This window comes from Lates calcarifer, linkage group LG2, assembly GCF_001640805.2.
Source record: "Lates calcarifer isolate ASB-BC8 linkage group LG2, TLL_Latcal_v3, whole genome shotgun sequence".
Lineage (NCBI taxonomy): Eukaryota > Metazoa > Chordata > Actinopteri > Centropomidae > Lates > Lates calcarifer.
This window is the reverse complement of record NC_066834.1, coordinates 7625495-7651687: the sequence shown is the minus strand read 5'-3', so window position 1 is coordinate 7651687 and position 26193 is coordinate 7625495. Positions and strand designations below refer to the sequence as shown.

General features: G+C 40.5%; 2 protein-coding genes across 5 annotated transcripts; both read left to right on the top strand.

The window, feature by feature from the left end:
- The first annotated feature begins 1964 nt into the window (after positions 1 to 1964).
- cops2 (COP9 signalosome subunit 2) lies at positions 1965 to 8122 on the top strand. The gene is made up of 13 exons (XM_018683571.2): positions 1965 to 2131; positions 2628 to 2741; positions 2842 to 2919; positions 3020 to 3145; positions 3274 to 3363; positions 3457 to 3534; positions 3655 to 3829; positions 3937 to 4115; positions 4385 to 4437; positions 5713 to 5810; positions 5911 to 5993; positions 6811 to 6869; positions 7521 to 8122. Exons 1-13 carry the CDS (start codon positions 2078 to 2080, stop codon positions 7663 to 7665), a joined length of 1332 nt encoding a protein of 443 aa, XP_018539087.1. The 5' UTR covers positions 1965 to 2077; the 3' UTR covers positions 7666 to 8122.
- A 155-nt stretch (positions 8123 to 8277) lies between these two features.
- On the top strand, positions 8278 to 26091 carry secisbp2l (SECIS binding protein 2-like). 4 transcript variants are annotated; one of them, XM_018683576.2, is made up of 18 exons: positions 8278 to 8563; positions 13166 to 13374; positions 14698 to 15025; positions 15134 to 15272; positions 15915 to 16138; positions 16913 to 16937; positions 17064 to 17179; positions 17675 to 17785; positions 17913 to 18023; positions 18787 to 18954; positions 19171 to 19312; positions 19911 to 20086; positions 20218 to 20350; positions 20453 to 20615; positions 21739 to 21959; positions 22338 to 22492; positions 22702 to 22921; positions 23334 to 26091. In XM_018683576.2, exons 1-18 carry the CDS (start codon positions 8543 to 8545, stop codon positions 23942 to 23944), a joined length of 3273 nt encoding a protein of 1090 aa, XP_018539092.1. In that variant the 5' UTR covers positions 8278 to 8542; the 3' UTR covers positions 23945 to 26091. The 4 variants fall into 4 exon arrangements, with proteins under 4 accessions (XP_018539092.1, XP_018539091.1, XP_018539089.1 ...); XM_018683575.2 differs by having other exon boundaries at positions 17061 to 17179; XM_018683573.2 differs by lacking the exon at positions 8278 to 8563 and adding an exon at positions 12583 to 12645.
- The last annotated feature ends 102 nt before the right edge of the window (positions 26092 to 26193 follow it).

Genomic DNA, 26193 nt, shown 5'->3' with positions numbered 1-26193 from the left:
AGGGGCTGCTCTGAGGTGTTTATAAGGCTTAATACCACACGATTGGATCTCTAAATAAGGTTAGTAGGTTTACAAGGCAAGGTTAAACATGATGAACTTGTGTTTATCACACCATCCCCCTGACTCAGTCAGATAAATAAAGGCCTTTTGCACTTTGGTGCATGAGATAGAGTTGTATTGTGTTTGGGCTGAAAGGGTCCTCCTTTGCCCTTCAAGTGCTGCAGCATCTTTCCACCACAGCTGGGAAATGCACCCTTAATTGTGAATGTCTTGACAGATCAGTCAGTCTGTGGTTACAGCGGTGTGTTCCAGGTATGTGAATAGGCCTAATGCCATGAAATTTCAAGAGGCTGTGTGGGTGTTGTGATGACAAATCAGGGTGTATTAGCTCCCATGTGTCTTTTGTCTCAGAAACACAGATTCTCTGGTGTTGTTAATTCCAGTAGAGAGGTGCTGCTCATTTGTTAAGTCTTTGCGTTGATGCTGTGCAATTAATGACATGATGACAGACACTACACACGCACGATTGCTGCTAAAATGATGCATGTCACGCAGGCAACAAACGGATGTGCGCATCTGTATCATGTAACCACAGTGCAAACAAAAACACAGACACAGGTCACCAGCCCAGTTGTAATGCAGAGAAATCAGAATAGTCTGGTTTCTATGTAAGAGACGCAAAAACTCTGTCAGGGCACACATGAAAGATAATAAGGCAGAGGAAAGTGCACTGCCTATGACACATTTGTACACACACACTTGCAAAAGTAATATTCTGGGCCTTCTTAATGCTTTTAAAGTTATAAGTCAGTCTGTGAATACATTCTTCCATCTAGTATTGGTGTTGGTGATTCATGTCTGGATATTGTAAATATTATGGCCAAACTGACTGCGTAGGATGATGGACTTGAGTTTTTCACCCGGACTCATCAGTTTTTGGGAAATAAACTTATGACACATAACTTGATGACACACAAGCTGATTGCGTAAATTTTCAGAGCGGGAAAATAATGTCTTCAGTAATAAAATCTTTCATATGGTTGGATGTGGAGTGACCCCCACCTCACCCTCTGAGTGAGGCAGAGAGGCTTGAGAGGGATGCAAAGCTGCCAGTGGTCTCTGTGTGTGTGGCAGCCAAGACTGTTGAAGAGAACAGTCACAAAATCCATTTAACGTGAACCTGATTCACAGGGGTGACTGAAATCTGACACGCACAGTTGGATCTGATGGGATGGAGATTAATACTCAAGCCCTGTATACAGTATAAGTAAAATGTGCCTTTACCATTTGTGTGCAAAGTTATACTTACACTATACATACCTCTCTATTAATCTGACATCTATAGTTACCAGTCATTTTACAGATTAATATCTCATATGACTCACTTGTTGTCCTTGACTTGGCTTTCATAAAACCTTTCACACTTTCAGCAATTCAGATTCAGAATCTTGAACACTTTGAACACATTGCATGTTTGTGTGGTGATAGTGGTTGTGTGTGTTTGTGTGTATGGCCTCTGGTTACCCCTTGTATGGTCACTACTCATGTTCTCGCCACAGTTTCTGTGGTAGTTATTATTGATAAGCTAAAGACCTTAAAGTCAGTGGTGGATATATTGGTAGTCTAGTTTAGGACAAAAAGAGCTGAAACATTTCTTGTTATGAATCTAGTTTTATTTTTTCTATTTTAATCCTTACGTATCACACTGATGGAGCTGTAAATACTACATGTAAATAGAAATACTCAAGTGCAAGTTCATTAAAATTACACGTGAGTACAGTAATTGAGTAAATCTTCTTCACCACCGAGTCATATATTACAATATCCCAGAACGTTATTTAAAAAGCATCTAACAGCTATGTCATGCTTCAACATCCAGAGGACTGCAGCTGGTAAAACCTCTTCACAGTGTAACGTTATTCGTGTATCTGAGACGATCCAATACCGCCATCTATAGTCGGAAATGGGTTCCTGCTCCTTAACCGCCCTGACACTCCACCACCTCACCGCCGCTGCAAAACACAGCACAGGCCGGACTATCGTCTGTCTCTGAGTAAGGACAAGGGACACCATCAAGATGTCTGACATGGAAGACGATTTCATGTGCGATGATGAAGAAGATTACGACCTGGTATTTACAACTAATATGACCTAGCTTGGTTTTAAATTCCGACGGTTTTTGTCCGCTTGGCGCTAACAGTGCGTTGCCGACAGTACGGGCTGACTAACGTTAGCTGTTTAGCTAGTTAGCATGTTGGCTAATATCAAACTGAGAACGGATGACTAATGTTAGCTTCCTAGCCGGCTAATGGTAGTTGGCTTAAGACACTAGGCAGCTGGCTACTAATAATAAACATTAAACATACCAGATAGCTAGATTAAGGTACATGCGTTCAGCTGTCAGTGGATTTAAATCGCAGACATGAAAGGCAAGTCTGTCGGCCAGTTACCAAGCCATGGCGATGGCTAACTTAACGTTAGCTCAAGGCTCATGTTTGCAGAATAATGTTAAGACTCAATTTGCTTTGCTTAGCCTCGCTTTAGCTAGCTGGGAGTTTCTAATATGTTTTGTGTGCAAACGTATAACATAAATTAATGGACTTGAACGTGCATATGCTTAATCTTAGGAATACTCAGAGGACAGTAATTCAGAGCCAAATGTGGACCTGGAGAACCAGTACTACAACTCAAAAGCCTTGAAGGAGGATGATCCCAAAGCAGCACTCAGTAGTTTCCAGAAGGTGGAGTGGTGCTCTTTAAAAACAAACAGATCTCTGTATATATACATCTCATTAATAACATTATATTAACTGACATTTCTTGATTTTGTTGTGTGGTCAGGTATTGGAACTAGAAGGAGAGAAAGGAGAATGGGGATTCAAAGCACTGAAACAGATGATCAAGATCAACTTCAAGCTGGTATGTCATGTAGCACATGCTATAATTTGTTCATACTGGTCCCACCAGATGTTTTTTTTTTTTTTTAAGTATGATTTTTCAATGTGTCTCAACCCTGTAGACCAACTTTCCAGAGATGATGAACAGATACAAACAGCTCCTCACATACATCAGAAGTGCTGTCACCAGGAACTACTCAGAGAAGTCCATCAACTCCATTCTGGACTATATCTCTACCTCCAAACAGGTGTGGACAGACAATATGAGACAGAGTAAAATCCAGCCGACAGTTACATGTGTTGTGTCCTTGGAACTCAAGAGTACCAAGGGTTTCAAAGCGAGAGTCTTGCTGAAATGTGTGCCCTGTGTTACTAGATGGACTTGCTACAGGAGTTCTACGAAACCACACTGGAGGCTTTGAAAGACGCAAAAAATGACAGATTGTGGTTTAAAACTAACACAAAGGTACACAAAGGTTCTTCTTTGATTCCAGGTAGTCTTTCACTTCCTTGTGAAACTGGTGCTCAAAAATACTTTTCTCTTGTTCCTTTCCTGCAGTTGGGGAAGCTGTACTTGGAGAGAGAAGAGTACGGGAAATTGCAAAAGATTCTTAGGCAACTTCACCAGTCATGTCAGGTAATGAACTCAATTTTTTATTATTTTTTTGACTGAATGTGCAACAGTAAGTTTCCTCAATTTGAAACAACAAAGCAGTTGTGATCTAATAAGTGGCTGTTTTGTGTTGATCAACTACAGACAGATGATGGAGAAGATGACCTGAAGAAAGGCACACAGCTGTTGGAGATCTATGCTTTGGAGATCCAGATGTACACAGCACAAAAAAACAACAAGAAATTGAAAGCCCTATATGAGCAGTCACTTCATATTAAATCTGCCATTCCTCACCCGCTCATAATGGGAGTTATCAGAGGTATGAGGGTGCACCTATGTGTTTCATTCACAGAGCATTTGTTTAACTTTGTGTTACATGACTGTCCCAGTCTGCTGAATGACCTGTGCATGTCTGCTCCTGAACAGAATGTGGTGGGAAGATGCATCTGAGAGAGGGTGAGTTTGAGAAAGCTCACACAGATTTCTTTGAGGCCTTTAAAAACTACGATGAGTCTGGAAGCCCAAGAAGGACAACATGCCTGAAGTACCTGGTCCTAGCCAACATGCTGATGAAGTCAGGAATAAACCCTTTTGACTCTCAAGAGGTATTGAAAATATTTCTGACTGTTTTAAATGCTTTTGTGTGCTGAACTGTGCATGTACTGTTTGTAAGGATATGAAACAGGAAAGAACAAGACAGCTAGTTGCCACATAAGTTTGTGTAGTTTGCAGTTGATTTTTTGATAAAGCACAGCTCGATTGTGTCTAATCAGAATTATTTGCTGAAAGCATTTTTGGGGTTTTTTTGCTTAATCAGTGAGCATTTACCTCAGTTTTAATCCCAGACATAACTTTTCATATTTTTTTCCTAAAGGCCAAACCATACAAAAATGACCCAGAGATCCTAGCAATGACAAACTTAGTAAGGTAAGCATGCATTAATATAGTAATGGGAAAATGTTTGTTTACATAATGAGTTTTGCTATTCCAGTGTTGACTGTTTTTTCCATATATTATATACATTATAACATTTTACTTTTACAATTTTACTCTGAGATTTATACCATTTCAGCAGCCACAGCTTTGCTAATAAGCAAAAATGGATACGCCACAAGAATAGCGAGACAGTCTTGTCACTAACCATTGTATAAGGTTACAGTTAAAACTATTCCTAAGTTAGAACAAATGTAAACACACCTAAAACACCTATTACAACAGTTCTTCTGGGTAAAAAGTTCATGGTTCTCTTTTTATTTTCAATTAACAGGCTTCGTTGAACTTGAATTTGGTTGAACTGTGAACTTTTTCAGATAGTTGTATGTTGTTCCATGCATTCTGTTGTAAGGTTGTGTCAGGCAGAGTCACCGCAGGCTCGATTACTAAAAATCATAATGTCATTGTAAGAAGAGAACAACTCATAAAAGAGAATGAAGGAGAGGTGTGATTGGCTCTGATTGTGACCAGTCCTGAGCACACTAGCTATTATATACAATAATGAATTATCCAAAATCCCACCTCTTATGCAAATGTACTCTTAGGTGTGTGCCAACATGCCCTCAGCACACTGGGTATGGTGCACTTGCCAGTGGTTTGTGCCCTGCATCTTTGTACCAACCTGGAGTACTTATAATGAAAAATAATTCCACAGTTTTGAATGAATAGTATCACTTCAACCTAGATCCTTTGCTGTATGGCCTTTGATCAGTATTTTTGCTGTGCTTCTCATTCTGTAAGAGCTTGGTGTGTACACATCTTTAAATGCATGCCATATATCATTTCCTCTCAGTACAAAATGATGCATTAACAACATGAATAGACCTTAAATGATTTATACAAGTGGCTAAAACAGCTCTGTCAACATGGGTGTACATTTCACAGTATTTGTATAAATTATGGAACATGACCATTGTCTTTCCAAGCGTTTAGTGTTCTTGTGCTTCCTTGTTTGCTCTCTTTTGTCCTCATGTTTACATAAGTTATGGGCACTGTCTCAAATTGCTCAGGTTCCATGCATATATTTAAAATTTTATTGCACAAACAAGAAACGAAGAATGCACACCCAAAACTGTAGTAAGAATAGTGTTTATGTAAAAGTCTGATATTTTGAAACGTGTTGAACAGCAATCAGGATGAGAGTTTTTCTGTGGGTCATGGTGACACAGTGTATATAGTATAACAAAACTGGTTGTTTTTCCCTTCCAGCGCCTACCAGAACAATGACATCACTGAATTTGAGAAGATCTTAAAAACAAATCACAGTAACATAATGGACGATCCCTTCATTAGAGAGCACATAGAGGGTGAGTGGTGAACGTGACTTCAGTCCACATGCATGATAGATGTGCTGGAAAAACATATGTCTTTTTAATCTGTAACTTGTCATACAATGTTGTGTTGCAGAGCTCCTGCGGAACATTAGAACTCAAGTACTTATCAAACTCATCAAACCGTACACGAGAATACACATCCCTTTCATTTCTAAGGTAAGTCTACGTGATCAGAAAATGTCCCTCACAGTGACATCATCTGTTATCTTTCCGCGTTGATCGCACCCCCTTGGAATATTATTAGACAGTTATTTCCACTGAGGACCATGTGACTTTGTGTGGACCGCTTTAAGTGGGTTATTTACATTTTTATGATTATCAGTCATATCAATGAAGACAGAGACAGAGGTATAATTTAAAAAAAGCATAATCTCACATTTTCCCGACTCAAGTATAGTAAACATTGCAAATTTCTGCTTTTTATGGCATGCATTAGCATATACAAGTAAATTAAATACAGCTGCAGTATTAAGATAAATTATGCACAATGAAATCCACACATGAAAAGCAACACTAAACACAAATGTATTTAAATTATTGAAGTGGTACACTCTGTATCTCAGTTACTTAAAAGCAGTGTTTACTGAATTAGATTTTTAAAGAATTCAGCAATGTCAATTATGTTTTTTCTATGTCACTATACTTGTATCTTACTTAAAATGGTAGTAACGAAAGAAGAGGAAGTAGTAATGGTATTTTCTTATGAGTTGGGTTCACCTCTCATTACATGGCGACATTCATCACTGATGCTTGTATCTGGTATCTGTTAATGCTTTTTCAACCTATTCTCTGTATTTAATAATTTATTTCTTTACATACTTGCATGGTTGACTTCCCCTGTGGGTCTCTTTCAACACATCTAACATAATATTTACAATATGATCTGCAGTGTGTTGAGCTCAGTGCATTCTTTATTGTCAGATCAGAATAGTTGACCTTTACAGATGTGGTGATGAGTCTTGTCTGATTTCAGGAGCTGAACATTGATGTGTGTGATGTGGAGAGTTTGCTGGTGCAGTGCATCTTGGATAAGTAAGTTTCTCCCTCACGTGGCTGCTGAGAAAAAAACAGCTCCCTTCCTGTAAATAGTTGTAGTTCCTCATAGTTTGCATCATTTGGGCCGTAAAGGAGTCAGGCGGTATGACCTGGCAGTTTTGGTTATATCTTGCACTTAATTGATTATCATACTAAAGTAGATCTGCTATTTACAGCTTTATATCTGTACAAGTTAACTGACATAAATAGCTCAGAGGGAAGTGAAAACACCAGATTACTCAAACTCAAAAACGGCTGACTTTAATGTTAAAACAAATAATTTTTACATGTAGCCATCATGGTCTGAAATGTTCTTTTTTTCATTTTTAATGTCACTCATTTGAAAGCATAAAAAACAAGACCTCAGAAGCGGTGAAATCTTAAAACTTTGCCTTTGGGATTTAATTTCTAAGTATTCTCAAGAAATGATGCCACCTATTTTGCAGTCATTGTTGTCTTTACTGTATTGTCCCAAAAATACAAGTGTATACATTAAATTACAAGCATTTAAGGCTCAACTATGAGAGCAGGACTAAATTGTGTGGAGAGACTGGACTGTTTTGTATGCATGGAGTTGTGGTGTCCAAGATTTATTTTTCTAATGCAACATGTGCCTTCTCTGCTCACTCACTGTTCTTTTTTACTCAGCACAATCCATGGCCGGATTGACCAAGTTAATCAGCTACTAGAACTGGACTACCAGAAGAGAGGAGGGGCTCGCTACACAGCTTTAGACAAATGGACAAATCAGCTGAACTCTCTGAACCAAGCCATTGTTAGCAAGCTCACATGATGGCATGTAAAAATCAAGACACAAGGAAGATGGCATGTTTGAATACATCCATAAAGTATGCTACTGTGCTGCTTCAAGTATATCATCTGAGGCAAGATACACAGCACAGGTTTTGAGAATGCCACCATCAATTTGAAGAAGACTCAGAGAACCACAAGAACGTGTTCAAAAGTGTGTTTTGTCCTGATGAGAGGAAATCACTGACACTTATTTTTGTTTTTCATGTTCCTGATTGGCAGATCCTTCCATGTGCAACACACACATGCTTCAGTTGTGTAAAAAAAAAAGAAGTCCAAATGTGTATGAAAACGTGTACACAGTATTTTAATGTATACTGATGCCTGTTGGTAATAAACAGATTTCTCTCAGCACTAAAATGGTTCAGCTGCCTTTGACTAGCCGCTAAGTTTGAACTGTGTGGAGCTGAAGTCGAATAAAAATGTTTTCACTTGTCATACATGAGCTATCAAGATTTTTTTTTTTTTTTTTTTTTTTTGCTTGAGTTGAATCCCTCCTGGAAGATATTTCAATGCACTCATGACGTACTGCATTTTCCAGCCAGTCAGAGCTTTCTGGGCCTCGGCGGCTTCCGTTCCAGGTGACTCCCATTTCCATACTGACAGCAGATTGCTTTCTCGGCAGCAGAGAAGCTCATAGCCACAGGCCGGTCTGTGCGCAGCTCCGCCAGCTGACGCAGCACCATCTAGCAACAGTTAGCGGTGGGGTCCAGTTAGTGAGAACTGGGTGTGAATCACTACAGCCCTTCGCTGATCATCATTATTATTGTCATCTATTCACAATGAAGAAATTAAAAGGGCCCATCTCCTGACGTCCACACAGTGGTCAATGAAGGTCTGTCGCGGCGAGGCTCACTGACATGGACGCTAGTGACAATAAGGTACAGTTTATTTTCTAAATTTATCTGGTTTTTGTCGGGGGCTTGCTATAGCTTCAATGGGTTGAAAGGGAAATATAACGTTAGTTAAGCTGCCGAGGCCCAAATTTGGTTTCTCTTTGACGTTATTCGAAAAACCGCTATTTGGGTATTTCAATTACAAATAGTGGCGTTGCTTCTGTTAGACTTAAATTAGCTATTTGAGTCATTATCCATAATAACAACACGATATGATTTGGTGTTTTGTCACGGGCAGTAGCAAGACAGTTATCCCACTTGGCTAGTAAGCTAACCTCAAGACAGCTAACGGTAACCAGAGCTCATTGTAAAAGATAGCGGATAATTCGTTTCTTTTCTCCTAATGCGATGCATGTGGTTTTAGTCATTTTATAAAATGATTCCGATGTATTTTCATGACAACATTTCCATGCGTTAAGCCCAGAAAGACAAGAAAGTCCAATGTTAGCTTGGCTAGCTAACTAGCTAAAGCTAAACATCTCAGCTGTCATTTGACGGCGCTAGTCATTTGAAACAGGGCTGCAGATACAAGCTGGTGGTTTTTTAATCGCAATGTTTGGTAACATTTTGTAGTGATGAACTTCACAAAAAGGTTTCTGTCAGGAAGGAATGTGTGCATCAGAGTAGTGTTGTTGTCGGGAGAGGAGGAGAGGTTTCGTGGACCGTCACAGGAGGAATGTCTGGTTCTACTGCATGTATGGCATTCCTCTGACGCCGTTTGCAATGCAGAAAGTTTAGTTTGATTGTTCGGGTTTGGTGTCCCAAGGCGTGTTACCAATGCCTCAGATTAACCTGTAAATCAGCCTATTGTGGTGTTATGATGTTAATTAGGTGACAACATGGGGATCCTCAGAATAAATGTGTCTATGATTTTGCCCACCTCATACATATAAATTAGGGTAGGCTAGATGATAGACACACCTCACTGTATAATGCAGTACAGTTAAGCAAACTACATCCTCCAAAATGACCATATAGTTGAACTAACGCCTCTCTAAAACAATTTAAACATAAACTGAACTTTATAACTTCCATCACAGTAGGAATTATGGACTGTTGTATTAGACTGCATTGGTTTATAGCTAGGCGTACTTATCTACCTACCTTAATTCATCAGTTCAATCTCTGTTATTGTCAAACCTCTTAAAAGCCTCAATGAATGTGCTCCACTATCTACACAGCCCACCCTGCTTTCAGTACAGACACAGATACTGTCTGGTTGCATTGGAAAGCAACTGGTGTGAGAATAAATGCTTGCACAAACAGAGGCTTGTGAGATCAGTAGCCCCCAGTCGAATCACTCCGAGTTCTGTCATCCCTAACTGATGCACATCTGGGTCTGACCTCATTGCCTTCCCTCACAATCAGAGCTATTCTCACGAACACAGAGATACACAAAGACCCATGGTTGAATCAAGAGATTGATCCTCTGACCAGCTCTGTTCTCCTTCACTTTTTCCTTTTAATAGTTGGATTGCTCCAGTAGTGTTCAGAATTCAAGATTCACCATTGGTGTACATGAAGCCTCCATGCTACGGCTTGCTGTGTAATTAGCTTATCCTGTACTACTGTCCCTACTTTATCCTCTAAAACTTAATCCTATAACACCCTTTCAGCTATACTGTGGAATCGTACAGGTTCAGACCAACGACTGTGGTCTTAAACCCTTGAAGCTCTATCAGTCTGGGCATGGAGGCTGCTCTCACTCCCTGGGAGTTTGTAAAAATCTGTTCTTAGATCTGTAGTTTGGTCTTCTCTGCTGAACTGGCAGAACTTTCAGTCTTTTTAGACAGGATGGGTTCTATAGATTACCTAACGAAAAATGAGGGAACCACCCACAGACAGTGGCAGTGGGAGACAATAGCTGTCTGTGTGACATCCACTGGCTGCACTGACACAATATTCATGCATCCCGACCACTGTTTCAGAGACGTGAGGGGGCATCTTTGTACTCTGAACCCTGTCACCTCTCCTCATCCTTAGCAGAATAGCAGATTATTTTTAATGGGACCTCTTGGACAGAGCTGCCACCTTGGGTTAGACCAGTGCCAACATGGTGTCAAATGAGGAGCACCCAAAGGTGTAAAAGATACTTTCAAACAGAGACAGGAATGGAAAAAGACTGTAAAGAGCTGGACAAGAGGGGCAGTCATTTTATTTTTGTAAGTTAGGGGGAAAATTGAGGTTTTGCCTGAAATTGTTAATTTCATTTACTTCGCTAATTTCATTTTTATGGCATCATATCATGAGGTCTTTCACTTGTTGAGCAAAATCACCGTAAACTGAGAAAATGTAGTACTACCCCAGCATTTGTGTTTTGCTCATTTTTTGGAGGATTTCTTGATAGTTTACTTTGTCTGACAAACATGTGAGGAATCTCAAATGAAAGTTGAAGTTTTTATGACTTTAAGGATTACTATGTCAAAAGATGTAGCAGTACAATGTGGATACAGCAGTGGTATACAACAGTGTATGTGAAACAGTGATATGCTTTCTGATTTTATTTTTTGCTTTTAACATATTAAGGAAATACATGCCTATACTGACTGTTAGATGGTGTCATCACTAAGCGTGACCTACCTATTTAAGACTGTATCTCCAGTTTTCTACAGAACAATAGTCTGAAGTAGCTGATTGAGTTTAGAAATACTTCTGTGTTTGATTCCAAAGTCTGCCTTCCACTGCCCCAGACCCCTAATCTTTGGCCTCTCTGTGGTCTGCTGTATCATTTCCTACTCCACAAGAGCCTGACTGTTGGCTTGGTGTGTTTGGCCATAAATCTGGAGACCCATAGAACCAGACTGACCAGAAGAAGACCTCGACTTAGTACACAGGGACTTGGAGAGGTCATGATCGTTCCTGTGCCTGTTGTAAATATCTCACAGCTTTTTGACTGAATTGCTTTATTGATTTGATTTATATAGCTTTTTACTGTAGTATGTCTTGTGGTAGTTTGCACTCAGGAAATGGTCTTTATCTGAGTCCGTCAAAGCTCTGTGTTGCCTGCAGTTTAATAAAAAAGTGACACTTTCGTAATCAGGAGAGAAACCACTCCTATCATTCCTTTCAAGAAATGTTTTACAGCAATGAATTTGTTGTATCCAGATTACGTCAACACATGATCATTATGACACACAGTGTATCTAAATATTAGGGATAATGTACGGCTACATTTGTGCTTCTTTATAAGGATTTGGGAAAGAAATACACCTCCTGCTTTAGTTAGTCAGTCAGTTAGTTATAGTTAGAAAAATGATTTTCTTCACATCCTCATTTGCCTTGTCGTTTGATATTTGATGTATGGGATGTGATGGTCTTCCATGTTAGTCCAGTTTGCTTGTTGTTTCCCATATCTTTGTGACAGTTGAAAACTGGTTAGAAACTAATAACTTTTCCTCCTTATTTTGATAAAATAACCCACGGTATATGCCTAACAAGTCTGAGTCTGGTGTTTGTTCCTGGGGGCTCTCAAAGGCTATAGCGTGTCAAAGACTTTGAGGGAAGTCTACAACACAGCATTTAAGGCCTCAGACAAAAGCTTTATATGTTCATCTACTGTTACCTTGCATAATCAATTTTCAGTGTATTTAGCTACATCTTAGCAGATGATATCTGTTAATATTCTCAGTCATCCAGGTCACGGTTATCCAAGAAAAGTTTAATCAAGGGCAACTTTTCCTGGTTGTAGATGCTTGCTTGAAGACTTTTTGAAGACCTCTCATCCAAGAGGCTTCATCAGTTCTTAGCAGATGATAACATTTATAAAATTAAACATCTCTCAGACAAACTATAAACTCCTTTAGGCTTTGAGGTACTGAGACTCATCTCACCATATTAACAAGAAGTTGGATGGATAGCTGGAGGCCTTCTTTGACATGTTGTGTACTTTGCTTAGATCCCCTGGCAGCTGTGTGTTATGTCATCTATGAACGCAGAAAGCTTTTATGTCCCTGTTTTAAGGCTGATACCTTTTTACTGATGGCTGTGGACACTTAAGACTGTAAACTAACTGGAACAGTATGAGGAAACGCAGTGCTCAGCTGTTATTACCACTAAACACACAAGAGGTTTGTCAGTCTGCATACACTTCTCTCTTTCTCTGTCAGACATTCAGTACTCTGATTAATAACTTAAGACTTCCTGGGCATAGATCTTTTTATAATGTTTTTAGAGTTCATGTTGGAAAGTTGTAACCTTAGGCCTTTTTAATTTTTATTTTAAGGCCTACCTACACAACCTACACAAAAAGTAAATTCAAACTATGTAGGAACATAGGTGGGTTTTCATGACTACGGTGATATCAGTTGTTGTTTCCACCATATCCAGTTTGATAGGTGTGGGAAGGCAATAAGAGTAATAAAAGATTATGTTGTACTGTACACAGATATGGGGAAGGCAAACCGCAGGGCTTATGACACAAACAGAGAATGTGGTGACTGACTTTAGCCACTTTATTTAAGCAATTTTAAAAAATAGGTCTGTGCTTTCTATTTTGACTATTTCTCTTTCAAGTACACCATGTAGTCATTAATTGGCTGCCATTGTTCACAGTGTGACAGTAATGGCTGCCCATTTGTCTCTGTGCAGGATGTGAAGCTTTCAGCCGAAGTGGAACCGTTCATCCCACAGAGGAAAGGTCTTGAAGGATCCCTGGTCAGCATGAGTCTTGCTGGAGAGGCGGGTGGTGGAGGAGGGAGCGGAGGCATAGGAGGAGGTGGTGGAGGGGTGGAAACCACTCCTATACCCAGCTACCTCATCACCTGCTACCCTTTTGTTCAGGAGAACCAACCAAATAGGTACCATTACTCTTGTCACTGCAGGGGGAGATCTGGGTATGGGTGACATTCTAAAGGCAGCCACTTCAACCCCATTTAACAGTGTGGTTCTGGTTCATGGTAATTATGGATTTTGCCAGTGCTGTCAATTTTGGCAAAAATATTGCCATTCCCTGTGGCATTGTGGGAAGGGTGGTGCCCCAATTTTGAACTGCCCAAGAACAATCTTTTCTTCTTTCTTCTGGACCCTTCTATTTTCAGAATAACTCTGTTTACTATAATAATAAGAAGAGAACACTGCGTCCCTAATGTCGTGCCTCACAAAAGAGATGACGATCAGATCCTTTAAACAGTGTATTGAGCTAGAGCCATTAAGATTGCTCTGTTAAGAGTGCTTAATTATGAATGGAAACCTCCCCAGAGTTGCAGAGTTTACATGGAACCACAATCTATGTTTCCAGTGGCTCTTTCTTTGTCCAGAGTGATCTGCTGTATCCTGCACACATCCGTTCCTTTGTTTCCTTCCCCACTATTTGAATGCAAGGAAATACCCGCTATAGTAAGCTGGCTGTGAAAATGTCATCTGGATCCTTATCAACATTTCTTCATACCATGTGACACCCGCGAACAAACCATCATACACATCAGTGCGACATCACAGATGTTAACCCATGCATCACCTCTCTCTCTTGCTAAATGAAGTTTAATCTTGTTTTGTCAAACACATTTTTAAAAAATCTCCCAAACATTATTGCATGTTTGGAGAAAAATACAAAATGAAAAGTGATTCAAATAAGGGACCTAGAGTCCAGTAAACCAAACACAATGCTATGATAAATTCAGGATGTTGCAGTCATGTTTTTCTTAACTTCTTGTTTTTCTTAATCTTTAATTTTGAGTATCTGCCAATACAGAGTCTGATTTTACATTTATTTTTAATCTCTTCCTTTCCCACAGAATGCAGGCACACAGAGCACACATAAAACAATATTAAGATGACATACTAAGCTAGATAGCTTAGTATTAAGACAACATAACCTGCATCACAGCCTTCCATGTAACATTTTGTAAAGTGTTGTGTAGTATTTCATACTATATCCACTGGGAGAGGACTTTCAGTGTGTTCATGTTGTGGCAGGACATTTTGGAATAGATTTGGACAGCTTCTCAATCCCCATTTGTCACAAATAGTCAGAATTTTCAAAGAACAGTGCACATGGAAATGGGCAAAAAACTAATGTTTATTAAATCCAGACTTGCTTGTAGCACTGGCAGAGAAGAATTATTTGAATAGAGTAGGATATTTACAATAATTTAACATGTTACCTCTTTTTTGCTTCACAGGCAACATCCTATGTACAATGGAGGGGAGCTGCGCTGGCAGCAGCCTAACCCTACCCCTGGTGGTCCATACTTGGCCTACCCCATCTTGTCTTCCCCCCAGCCTCCTGTATCCAATGACTATGCTTACTACCAGATTATGCCTGCTCCATGTCCACCTGTGATGGGCTTCTACCAGCCCTTCCCTGGCACCTATGCGGGTCCTGTGCAAACTGGTGTGGTCAACCCAGTCTCAACAGATGTTGGGGAAAGACCACTGCCACTGGGCCCAGCATATGGGATGGCCAGCCAGAGGGGGAGAGGCATGGTCCGGCCTAATGTTCTCCCAAAGGTACAGAGGGTCAACAGCCTTATTGTGACACTGTCACATTTACATCCACCCTCCTCATCCTCAGCCTATTAAGTGAGCATGCACTGCCTGTTTTTGTTTCTCCTGCAGCAACAGTTGGGTGTGTGCCAGCCTCCAAGGGGTCGCCGGCCTCCAACAAGGAATGTAGCTGTGCAGAAGGAGGTGTGTACCTTGGGTCCAGATGGAAGGACAAAGACAGTCATGCTAGTGGATGCAGCACAGCAGACTGGTAAGAATACTGTGGCAATAGATACATTTAAGTCCTTTAATGCAAGGTATTTTAGCAATAAAAAAAGAAAAGAAGATGATGAGAAGTCTGTTTGTTGTTGCAGTGGAAAAGTTTGAATTTCCAACTAAGAGTATGACCAACGTAAGTGTTGTTCTTTAATCCTGTGGCTAAAAGGAAGCTGACACTCTAAACATTCCAGACTTTTTAAAGTTAGCTGCTGTGCCTGTGAACAAGAATCCTTCCTGTCAGTGAGGAAATGGGACACAATGCCAATAAGTGCAGTGTCTGGTCTTACAGGTTGATGTTGATGATGCTTGTACTTAACTTCTGAAAGAACTGGAATGCAGAGTTTCCAGTTCGAGACATGTGTAGCTTGTGATGTCACCTATGATGTCTCTGTTTTTGAGAAGGCTAGAGCCTGTGTTTTTAGTTTTTGTCGGTCAGTTGTTGTTTTATGTCACATGAAAAACGTCAGACAGTTAACTCCAGGTTAAGTTTGCTTTCAGTGAGTCATCAGTGTTATTTATAGTCCTTTTTTTTATCAACACTCAAGCTTTAATGTGATAGCAGCAGTTGCATTCCACTTTGTAACACAGTGTACCAAGTTTATTATAGGTCTGGTTTCTCCCACCTTGTCCTCAGATTTCCCAGGTGAAGTGTCAGGGCGGTGTGCTGCTGAGCGGGCTAGTCCTCTATTGTGGAAAAACCGAACAAAGAGAAGACGGGCATCCCATCCAGCAGAAAGCTACAATGAGCAGGGCGCCAGTGAGGCAGATATAGACAGTGACAGTGGCTACTGTAGCCCCAAACACAACCAGGCAGCAGGGGTAACACAACGAACAGCAGAGAATACAACAGCACCAACGGTATGTTAGCTACTTGGCATCAGCTCCAGATTCTTTTGAAGAATTTGTTTTACCTCATACTCAGTAAATTCATAGTGCCTCTGAACAGTACTTCCTTCATTCTGAATGGGTGCTGTGCTGGACAGCCCCTCTAGTGCTGTTGAGGAAGTCGCGACAAAACTGTGAAGGCCAGGAAGTAGGAAGTTGAGCATTCTTGAATTTAGAGTGAAATGGCAGTTTGAGTAATGTGATGTATTTCAGACTGAAACAGAATATGTTGACAGGGTTTAGTCACAATAGAATTTTAAGTCAAACCCCAGAAAGTTGGTTTGATTGTGATCATGAGGAGAATAAGGGTTAAGTTAAATGAATAATTTTGACCTCAGTCACATTATTTGGAAATGCAAACATTTTTCCCAGCTGAATTCCAAATACACACCTATTTACTATGACATTGCTCTGCTAACAGTCAAGTGCAGTTTTTCATTTAGTTAATTTCATAAGTGGAGTACACTTTAAATAACGCCGAAGCACTTGTCTCAATCCTCCTTTTATTTGCTAATAGATATTAAGCAGTATCACAACAGTATTTTGAAGTAACAAAGGAAGACATCATAGATAGACAGCTAGTACATATCACAGCATACAAGACAACAGTGCTTGGCACTGCACAGAAGACATACTCGTTTAATTGAATCCTTAAATTACCTTTGCACATTGTATGTACCATATTTAACATATACTATATATCTTGTCTTTCCTCTCTACCCTTTGCATATTGTCTGTGTCGTACAGGGAGTAGAGGCCGGTGTAATGACAGGTAAGTTTAACCCAACATGTTTTTGAATGAGTCTTTAATAGCCATATTTTTTTGTACATCCAGTATCTAATATTTTACAAATGAATGGAGACTTTTCTTCAACCTATTTTTTTTTTAATTCAGTAGCAGGTACCTGGGTAAATGTAGCTTCTCAGGCTACCCCCAAGTCCTGGGGAGACAGAAACGGACAGTTTCAAAGAGCAGACCAGAGGAAGAATCCTGAACAAAGAAACTTCTCACAGGTACAGTAGATCCCACTGGAGTGACACAGAGTAGAACTGACTACTGACACAGAGTAGACTCCTGTTTGTCAGGCAAATACATTGAAGTAATTAATGAGAACAAGTAAAATGCAGTTATTTTTGGTGTAAAGGTTCCATCCTGTAAAGCTTACTGAGCAACAGATGAGGAGGGATCAGTGTATAGCAAATCTCCATTCACTTGTGGGGAACAGAGCCCATATGTGTATACTGGTGAACAGAAAATGCACTTACACAAATAAACAGCAGTTTAGTAACAACTGAATGACGTGATGAGATGATCTACTGGGAAATTTTCATGAGCAAGAGAAATATCCACAGCAACTTGCAAGCTTTAGTATGTTTGATCTTGCTTTTCCTACCATGTTCTCCATCAGTCAGTATGAAATACACTACAAAATACAAAAATTCACCAAGGGCAATAAGCTTTATGGCTAGCAGGCACCCTGTCTGACTCCTCTGTTCTCTGCCTTTCAGGATTTCCATAGTGGCTACCCAGGGCGTTTGCCACCCAATCAGTCAGAACAAAGGCTACAGCCAGCAGTAGTCGCTGGCACTGAGCTCACTCCAGAGCCCCTTTACTTTGAGGTGAGAGTAGGTTTCTTGTAAATTTCATTGTAAAAGTTTCTCAGTGCGTCACTGTTTCCATCACTTTCATTACACATCAATATTAGGTAGAGTGTATTGTGCTAAATGTTTTGTACTTGTTCGTCAGGATGAGGATGAGTTCCCAGATCTAGCTACTGGAGGGGCTGCTCAACGCGGCACCAAACCAGAATCTGCTCCAGCCCAGACACACACGCAACCTAAACTGCCTAAAAACCTGGTAAGGGAAAGTGCTTTCTGAACATGTCTGTCTTTGATTGTGTGTGCTCTGTGTCATGTGCTCACTATTTCAGGATCTCTATCTCTCCCTCTCAGACAGTTTGATTTGTATTTAGAAGCACAGCCCACTCTTGTTAACAAAAACAATGCATATAAATTTGTAACAATACAGTATGTTGGACTGCTGGGAACAGAGTTAATGCGACTTGATTCATCTGAATTAATAGTTTTATTCCTGGGTGATCCGCTGCATAACTTTTTGTCACTAAGGAGGCTGAATTTTTCACTAAAATTGTGCTGACTGGGTATTCCTGGGTCATTCTGATCCCCCTGAATTTGATAATCTTAAAAACGATATGAACGATACGAACAGTTTCACCTTAAACCAGGAGAAGCTTAGAGGTAGCATTAGCTGCTGGCACAAACACTTCTTGTCTTTTGTTGCCTGTTCTGCTTGGTAACATTACTGTTAGTGTGTATATCACCTTTAAATTAGTGGCAATGTATGTGGTACTACTGGCATATTTTGAACACTGTGAATGTGATGTAAACATCAGGCATGGTGGTATCGACATTTCCTTCAATGTGTTGTGGACATTGAAAGCTTTATGTGAAAGTGCAGAGAGAGGACACTTTTGAAAGTTTTTTTTTGACAGACACACCATGTTTGTTTTTTTGGTTGTATGTTTGTGTAGCCGAATCACTGACTCTTGTATCTTTACACCCCTACTAAATGTTCATTTTTGTCTCTGTATGCATCACAGCTGGATAACCTACCAGAAAACTCCCCTATCAACATTGTGCAGACACCTATCCCCATTACCACCTCTGTTCCCAAGAGAGCCAAGAGCCAGAGGAAGAAGGCCTTGGCTGCTGCCTTGGCCACAGCACAGGAGTACTCTGAAATCAGCATGGAACAGAAGAAATTACAGGTATAAACCTGGACTATGTCTGCTGGTTGTGTAGGTTGGGCTAACACTGAAAGGTTTGAATGCTATGATTTGTTGACACCTTTCTTAGCCTTGTTTCATCAGTTCTGGTCTTCACTGCTGGACTGCCTGACCTATGACTATCTTTATGATCTTAAATTGTATTTGAGTATTTCATGGGTGTGACCTTGTTCTGCCTTTTCTTTCCTCGTCTGGCAGGAGGCATTCACAAAAGCAGCAGGGAAGAAGAGTAAAACCTCTGTCGAGCTGGACTTGGGGGACATGCTAGCAGCTTTGGAGAAACATCAGCAGGCTATGAAGGCCAGACAACTCACCAATACAAAGCCGCTGTCTTTTACAGGTATTCTTAAACTCTATCAGAGATTAACAAGCAACATAAAAAATGATTTTACAGTACAGTATCCCTGAAATAATTTATAATGGGTTAAGCTCAATACAGTTTTTTGAGGCTTATAGTATGTATTGTTGTTGTTGGAACATTAAAGTGTCTTTCAGAGTGTCTTTCATACTGTGTTGATGGTCAGCTTGTTGCTGGTGTAGTCTTATTCTCCTGGTTTGGAATTCATTAGGAAAGTCATTAGGATGTTTAGGACATTTTTGTCCCTAACCCTAATGCAGATGATGAAATCCTTCCCTCGTTTTACCCCCGTGTTTCAGTTGAAATCCAAAAAACAGAATGTAATATCACCATTTGAAAATATAGTGATTGTCAAACACTAAAGCTAAGACATGCTCTTGATTTCTGTTTAACATAATAGGACTCGTTTGTGTAGCTGACGTGGTAACTGTAACTGAGAGCAGCTTGAATTACTGCCCCTACTAAGTGGCCAGACCATGACATTTAAATTGACTCAGACAGTCCTAATTCAAAAAAGACAATATGAACCCCTGTGCACATTTTCACATACATCTGCTAACTTTATTGTCTGCCTCTCCAGTTGGAACAACCACTCCATTCCACAGCTCAGGCTCAACCAATGTGCCGTCCATGTTGAAGGGTCATCAGCAGCAATACTCCACTCCACATAATGCCCTGGATTCCACTGCACCCCGTATCAAGAGAGGGAAGGAGAGAGAGATCCCTAAAGTCAAACGGCCAACGGCCCTTAAGAAGGTTAATGATTTTAAGTTGAAGTTGATGATTAAGGAGTGTTTGTATAATAGTTGGTAAAAAAGAGTTGGGATCATTGAATCGTGGAAGTCCCCTTGTTTTTGACATTCTGTTTTCCTTCTATTTTTCTATAGATTATCTTGAAGGAACGTGAAGGAAAAAAAGGGAAGACAAGTGTGGAACAAGAGTCATCAGGGCAGGAGGAGCATGGCGATGAGTGTCTACATTTTACTGATGATCTCTCACGAGAGCCTGCCTCCCAAGAAGGTGAGGGCAATTCATCAACAACAACATTTCAGTTGTACCCGTCTTTTTTTATCCACAAAACAGATTCTTACTGCTATTACTGTTCTGCTGTTTGTACCATAGAGAATGGTCTGAGTGTGCCCAGTGATGCGTCCCTTTCCCCAGCCAGTCAGAACTCTCCCTATAGCATCACCCCAGTGTCCCAGGGTTCTCCTGCCAGCTCTGGCATCGGGAGTCCCATGGCCTCAAATGCCATCACTAAGATCCACAGCCGACGTTTCAGAGAGTAAGTACACACTCTTTACCCCATATGGAGTGAGAAGCAAAACATAGAACAGGACAGACATTTTGTAGGGATCCTTGGCATTGGAATGTCTTAAAAAATGTGGTATAACAAAAATGGGTTAGCAAAGCAAATATTTGTCCCACTCAAAACTCACAGAGCCTTGGCTGTGAGAAGCGCACTCTGAAAGTTAACGGGTGTTTTTAAGGGCGGAACTGTACAATAAAGAATTGTGGAGTATGGCAAGGATGCCTAGCACATTGTCCCCTCTCAGCAAAAATGTATGCCAGTGGTCACAAATGCAGCTTTGTCCCTCTGCATCTTCTGCTGTAGGCCTATTGTCCCAGCCCACCCTTCTCTAACAGAATTTTGCATTTAAAGCCTCCAAATAGCCTCTGTAGCCAAGCTCCACCTCTCAGCTCTGACCAGTAGGTCACTTGTTCTTCAGACCACGCTACGTCAACTTTCTGATAGATATTTCATCAAACCAAAAAGTTACTGCAAATATGCATGTTATCTGGTGCTTTTTGTAGAGGGGCTGCAGTGCTTTTCTTGATCAGAAAAGGGGCTAACAAAGTGAAATGGCATCAGCATAACCAACAAGCAATTAAAAAAGTTGTCATGAACAGCTGTATAAACTTAAAGTGAGAGTCATTTTAAGGATAACAACAAAGACTAAAGCCTTTTAGAGCTTCAACCAACATTTATTTTTATCATAGACTGCTCTGATGGTCATTTCTTCAAATACTTTTTTGGTCTATGGTACGTCAGGACGGCTACACCCTGGACAGATCACCGGTCTATCACAGGGCTCCATCACAGTTTTAGTTTAAGTTGATATAATCAAATTGCTTGTTTTGTTGGACCAAAATCTAAAACTGGTCAGTTAACTAAAAGCTGCAAATCATTACACTTACAGGCTGAAACCAGGAAATAAATTTTGCAAGAAAATTTATTTTCACAATTAATTGCTATTCTAATAGTAATATTGTTTAAGCTCTAAAGTCTTTGATTAATTGCAGCATTATTTGTGTTAGTTAACATGAATATCTATAACATCCTTTGATTTTTTTTCTGTGCCCTCTCATGTCTTTTTTTTTTTTTTTTTTTTTTTGTTCTTCTGCAGGTACTGTAACCAAGTGCTGAGTAAGGAGATCGACGAGAGTGTGACTTTGCTGTTACAGGAACTGGTTCGCTTCCAGGAGCGGGTCTACCAGAAGGATCCTACCAAGGCCAAATCCAAACGCCGCCTGGTCATGGGTCTCAGAGAGGTCACCAAGCACATGAAGTTGCATAAGATTAAGTGTGTGATCATCTCTCCCAACTGTGAGAAGATCCAGGCCAAAGGTGAGGAATGTCACCTTACTGTTCACTACTTGCTCAGCAGCAAACAGTTAGTGATCAGCTGATGAACATAGCGATACTTCTCTCAGGAGTTGGCAGAGAACAGAAACAGACTAAAAATTGAATAAATATTGGACTTAAATGGCCAGAAACACAACTTCAAATGAATTACATTTCTCCACACAGTGACTGCTGGATGTATAAATAAGCATGTACAAATCCAGCAGTCATGTAATAATGGGTCCCAACTTAGATATGGCCAAAACAGCAAGTTTTTGGCACTCCTGTGTTCAATTCATTGCCTGACATTTTCTACTCTTTTGTTTATTTGTTTTCTCAAATTTGATGCATTTAGTTCACTTATTGTTTACTGTGTTGCAGGTGGTTTGGATGAAGCTTTATACAATGTAATTGCCATGGCTAGGGAGCAGGAGATCCCGTTTGTGTTTGCCTTGGGCAGAAAAGCTCTTGGACGCTGTGTCAACAAACTAGTGCCTGTCAGCGTGGTTGGCATTTTCAACTATTCTGGAGCTGAGGTACATCCACTGAAAGTCTTTCATTGTAATAAATTTATTTTATATCCATCTAATCTCTCTATCTTAACATCACATCTATCTTAGTAGTCAATATAGAGCAGTTGAGACATGTAGGGACTCTAGAAACACAGAATCATCTCTAAGCAGTTCATTTATGTCTATATTTTTTGTATCTTACTGACTTGGTTAAATCCCTTCACCTCCTTCAGGGTCTCTTCAACCGGTTAGTGTCTCTGACAGAAGAGGCTAGGAAAGCCTACAAGGACATGGTATCAGCTCTGGAGCAGGAGCAGGCAGAGGAGGCTCTGAAAAATGACAAGAAAGTCCCACACTACATGGGACATTCCCGTAACCACTCCGCTGCTTCTGCCATCTCCTTTTGCTCAATTTTCTCTGAGCCCATCTCAGAGGTCAATGAAAAGGAGTACGGTAAGTTCCCTCATTTCTGTCTCTCTGCTTTTCATCTTTGTCATAGTTTTTTAGGGTTATCTGTAGCTGTTGTTAGTACTGATTTATAACTACGTTTGGTATCTCAGTTCAGTGGTTCCCAACCTAGGGGTCAGGCCTACTCCAAAGGGTCACCAGATAAATCTAGTGGTTGTGATGCAATATAAATATACGATTATGTATTTTTAATATAAAATCTTAATCTGAAAAGTAACTACAGCTGTCAGATAAATGTAGTGTAAAAAGTACAGTAATGGGACTCAAGTAAAGTGTAATTTCGTCAAAATTGCATGAAAATAAAGAACTTGAATAAATGTACTTAGTTACTTTCCACCACCGGCTAATTTTGCAGAGATAAGAAAATGGAGCTTAACAAATGTATTAATCCCCTCAGAGACCAACTGGAGGAGTATGGTGGAGACTTCAGATGCCCTGGAGCCTGTAGAGGCTGAGCCGAGTCGACCTGCACCTTCCACAGCCACCCAGAGAGACAGCGAGGCACCGACAGGCACCACCAATGCCACCCAGCCTGGCTCCATTGTTGCACAGCCCAGGCCAGGGCCTCAGACACAGGGTGCTGGCGAGAGAGATGAGGTCCGTGTCGACGACCGGCTGGAGCTGGCCTCACAGCAGAGCACTGAGACAGGCTCATTGGATGGGAGCTGCAGAGGCCCACTGAACTCCTCCATTACCTCCACCACTTCCACCTTAGTCCCCGGGATGTTAGAAGAGGCAGAGGAGGAGGATGAGGAGGAGGAAGACTACACTCCTGAACCTATTTCTGTAGAGGTGCCCACCCTCAGCAGCCGTATCGAATCCTGGGTGTCAAAGACCTTGGAAAACCTGCAGCTGGGAAAGAGCCAAGAAAGTACAGAGGAGGAGGAAGAGGAAGATGATGAGGAGAGAGGGCAGAGTGAGGACGAGGAAGACCTTGATTCAGTGGACATCACAGAGTCGATGGTGGAGGGCAAAGAGCAAGTGGAGGCCAAGAAGGTTGCTGGCTGAAATCACTTCTCCTTTTCTGCCATGTACTCATTCACTCTGTCCTCTGTTGCTCTCACACATCCCTCCTCACAACAACCAGCAGCTTTTCTCCTTTGTCTCTAACCCCTGACACTAGGCATAATCTCAGGTATCCAACCAGCTGACCAACACTCACACACAGCCCATTACAGAGAAACTGACCAACCTACAAACACACAGGGTCGCAGACCAAACAACAACTTAACACATTTTGAGGGATTAATAATTGACACTTCTTAACAAAACACTCATCTGCCCTCACTTCTTCGGCCCATAACCTGCTACACTTGAATTCAGAGGGAAGTTTTTGATTTTCCTCCTCCGAAACTGAACTCTTTTAGAGCCGGGGACTTTTCTGGGAGCAAGTGATGAGCACTAAAAGGTGTTGAACCGCTGTCTGTAGCTCACAGAGACGGAAGGTTGGAACCTCTCAGCTCTCATCTTACATTATTCAGAGCCCTGCAAGGTTTACAGCTCTGCAAGTATTGTGTGTATGTGTGTGTGTGCGCGCGTGTGTGTTTACAGGCACATACTGTAGTTTGCATTTATTTTGCTGTGTTCATTAGCTTTATTTTTGTAAATAATGTGTTTTTTCCACCTCACTGCTCAATGAGGGAAGGAGAGACATGCATTTCTTAATTACTGCTTGGTTGGTATTTAGCTTTCCTTACAGAATATTACAGTGTCGGGGGGCTCTGAGTTTCTACCAAAACCACTCCCACCCATCAGTCTTCAGAGTGTGTTTTTTATGTGTCTCATTCTGTATTCAGATGACTCAAATGACTTAACTTCTAAGAAGCAAAACAAGCTTTGTGTATATAACCTTGTCTAGGTGGTTCTACTACAGTATGTAATGGTGTGTCCATATTGATTTGCTAAGTGTGAAGTTATTTGGGGTTGTTTCCCTTTGACTGGAATTGTCTTCAGTTCCCAGATGCTGTCTGTGCTTCATAAAAAAAGTGCTCCCGTTCTCTCTGGTGGTGTTTGTTTTCTGATTGGGGAGGGGGGGCTCTCAAGCTGTCTCTTACCAAGCCTTTGTATTGACCTAAGACATTTTTAGAAGTCTGTGTATCAGATTTATCATCACTGAGATCTTTTGTCTAAAAAGAAATTTTGCTGATGTTGTGGTAAATATGCAGTTACACACAGAACATACTGGTAAAGTTACTCGCTGGAGTAGTTTACAGCATTATAAAAAAAACTGGGAAACTAGAAAGGTGTTTAATGCCTCTTAAATCAAGTTAACTCATAGCAGGTGTTTACCTGCATTTTTGAAGTTTAAAAGTGTCCACGTTGACAAAACGAATCAGACATGGTTTCTTACAAGTGAAATTAATCCTTGTGGAGCTCATCTAGATTCTTTAGACAGATTATGTAGGCACCCAGCTCTGAAGTCAGTCCGCCACAGCTGAGAAGCTCCCTCCTCAGGGCAGAGTCACCACTGTAGGTCAAACAAGTCATCACAAAGTCATGCACATCTTAATGGTGAACCCTTGTAAATACATGTGTACAAAAGAGATTTTGATTTTGCATTGTATTAAAAAATACAATCATCTTGTTCTTAAAGCCATTTGATAGTTTAACATTTTAACAGTTGGAATCCAATTTGATAATGGTATTTGATAGTGAATCATAGTGAGATTTCAGCCTGTCTACGATGATGCGGTGTGTAAATGCAGTATGTCGGGCTGTATGCAATGTGAAGCCCTGAGATGGGAGATGACAGTGTACTGAATGTCATACTTGGGATTATGAAAGTATTTCTAGTTTGATAAAAGGTACGCTGTGTGTGTAGGCTTTTTGTTGCTATGACTTCCATCACAGTGTTTGAAGTATGTTAATTGACAGCAAGTGTGTTTTTTGCACTATGTAAATACAGTACTGGTAAAGGTCTTGTAACTAATGTGAACAAAAAAAACAAAACAAACAAACAAACAAACAAAAAAAAAAAACGGTTCAATGAAGTACTTTTTTCAGCGTGTTCTTTGTCTTTATATGGATATTTAAGACCGTCTCCTTCAGACTGTACATCACTAGCAACATTGTTAGAGGCTGTTTCTCATAATCCTGTTATCACTCTTAACCTATACAAACTGATGATTAACATCATTAAAATGTTGTTTAAGTAACTTGTTTGACTGGTGCCTCATCTTCTGGTAACTGTTGACTGTTACATCAGCATGTACACTAATTCTTCTGCTTTATGTTTTAGTTCTACTGCAATCAATTAA

Bases quoted from the DNA above. Each gene is read 5' to 3' on its own strand.
- cops2 (XM_018683571.2), top strand. From the start codon at position 2,078: ATGTCTGACATGGAAGACGATTTCATGTGCGATGATGAAGAAGATTAC. The intron at 2,742-2,841 runs GTGGAGTGGTGC...TTGTGTGGTCAG, and splicing joins CACTCAGTAGTTTCCAGAAG to GTATTGGAACTAGAAGGAGA. The intron at 4,438-5,712 runs GTAAGCATGCAT...TTTCCCTTCCAG, and splicing joins GCAATGACAAACTTAGTAAG to CGCCTACCAGAACAATGACA.
- secisbp2l (XM_018683572.2), top strand. From the start codon at position 12,598: ATGAGGAAACGCAGTGCTCAGCTGTTATTACCACTAAACACACAAGAG. The intron at 12,646-13,165 runs GTTTGTCAGTCT...GTCTCTGTGCAG, and splicing joins TACCACTAAACACACAAGAG to GATGTGAAGCTTTCAGCCGA. The intron at 22,922-23,333 runs GTAAGTTCCCTC...TAATCCCCTCAG, and splicing joins GGTCAATGAAAAGGAGTACG to AGACCAACTGGAGGAGTATG.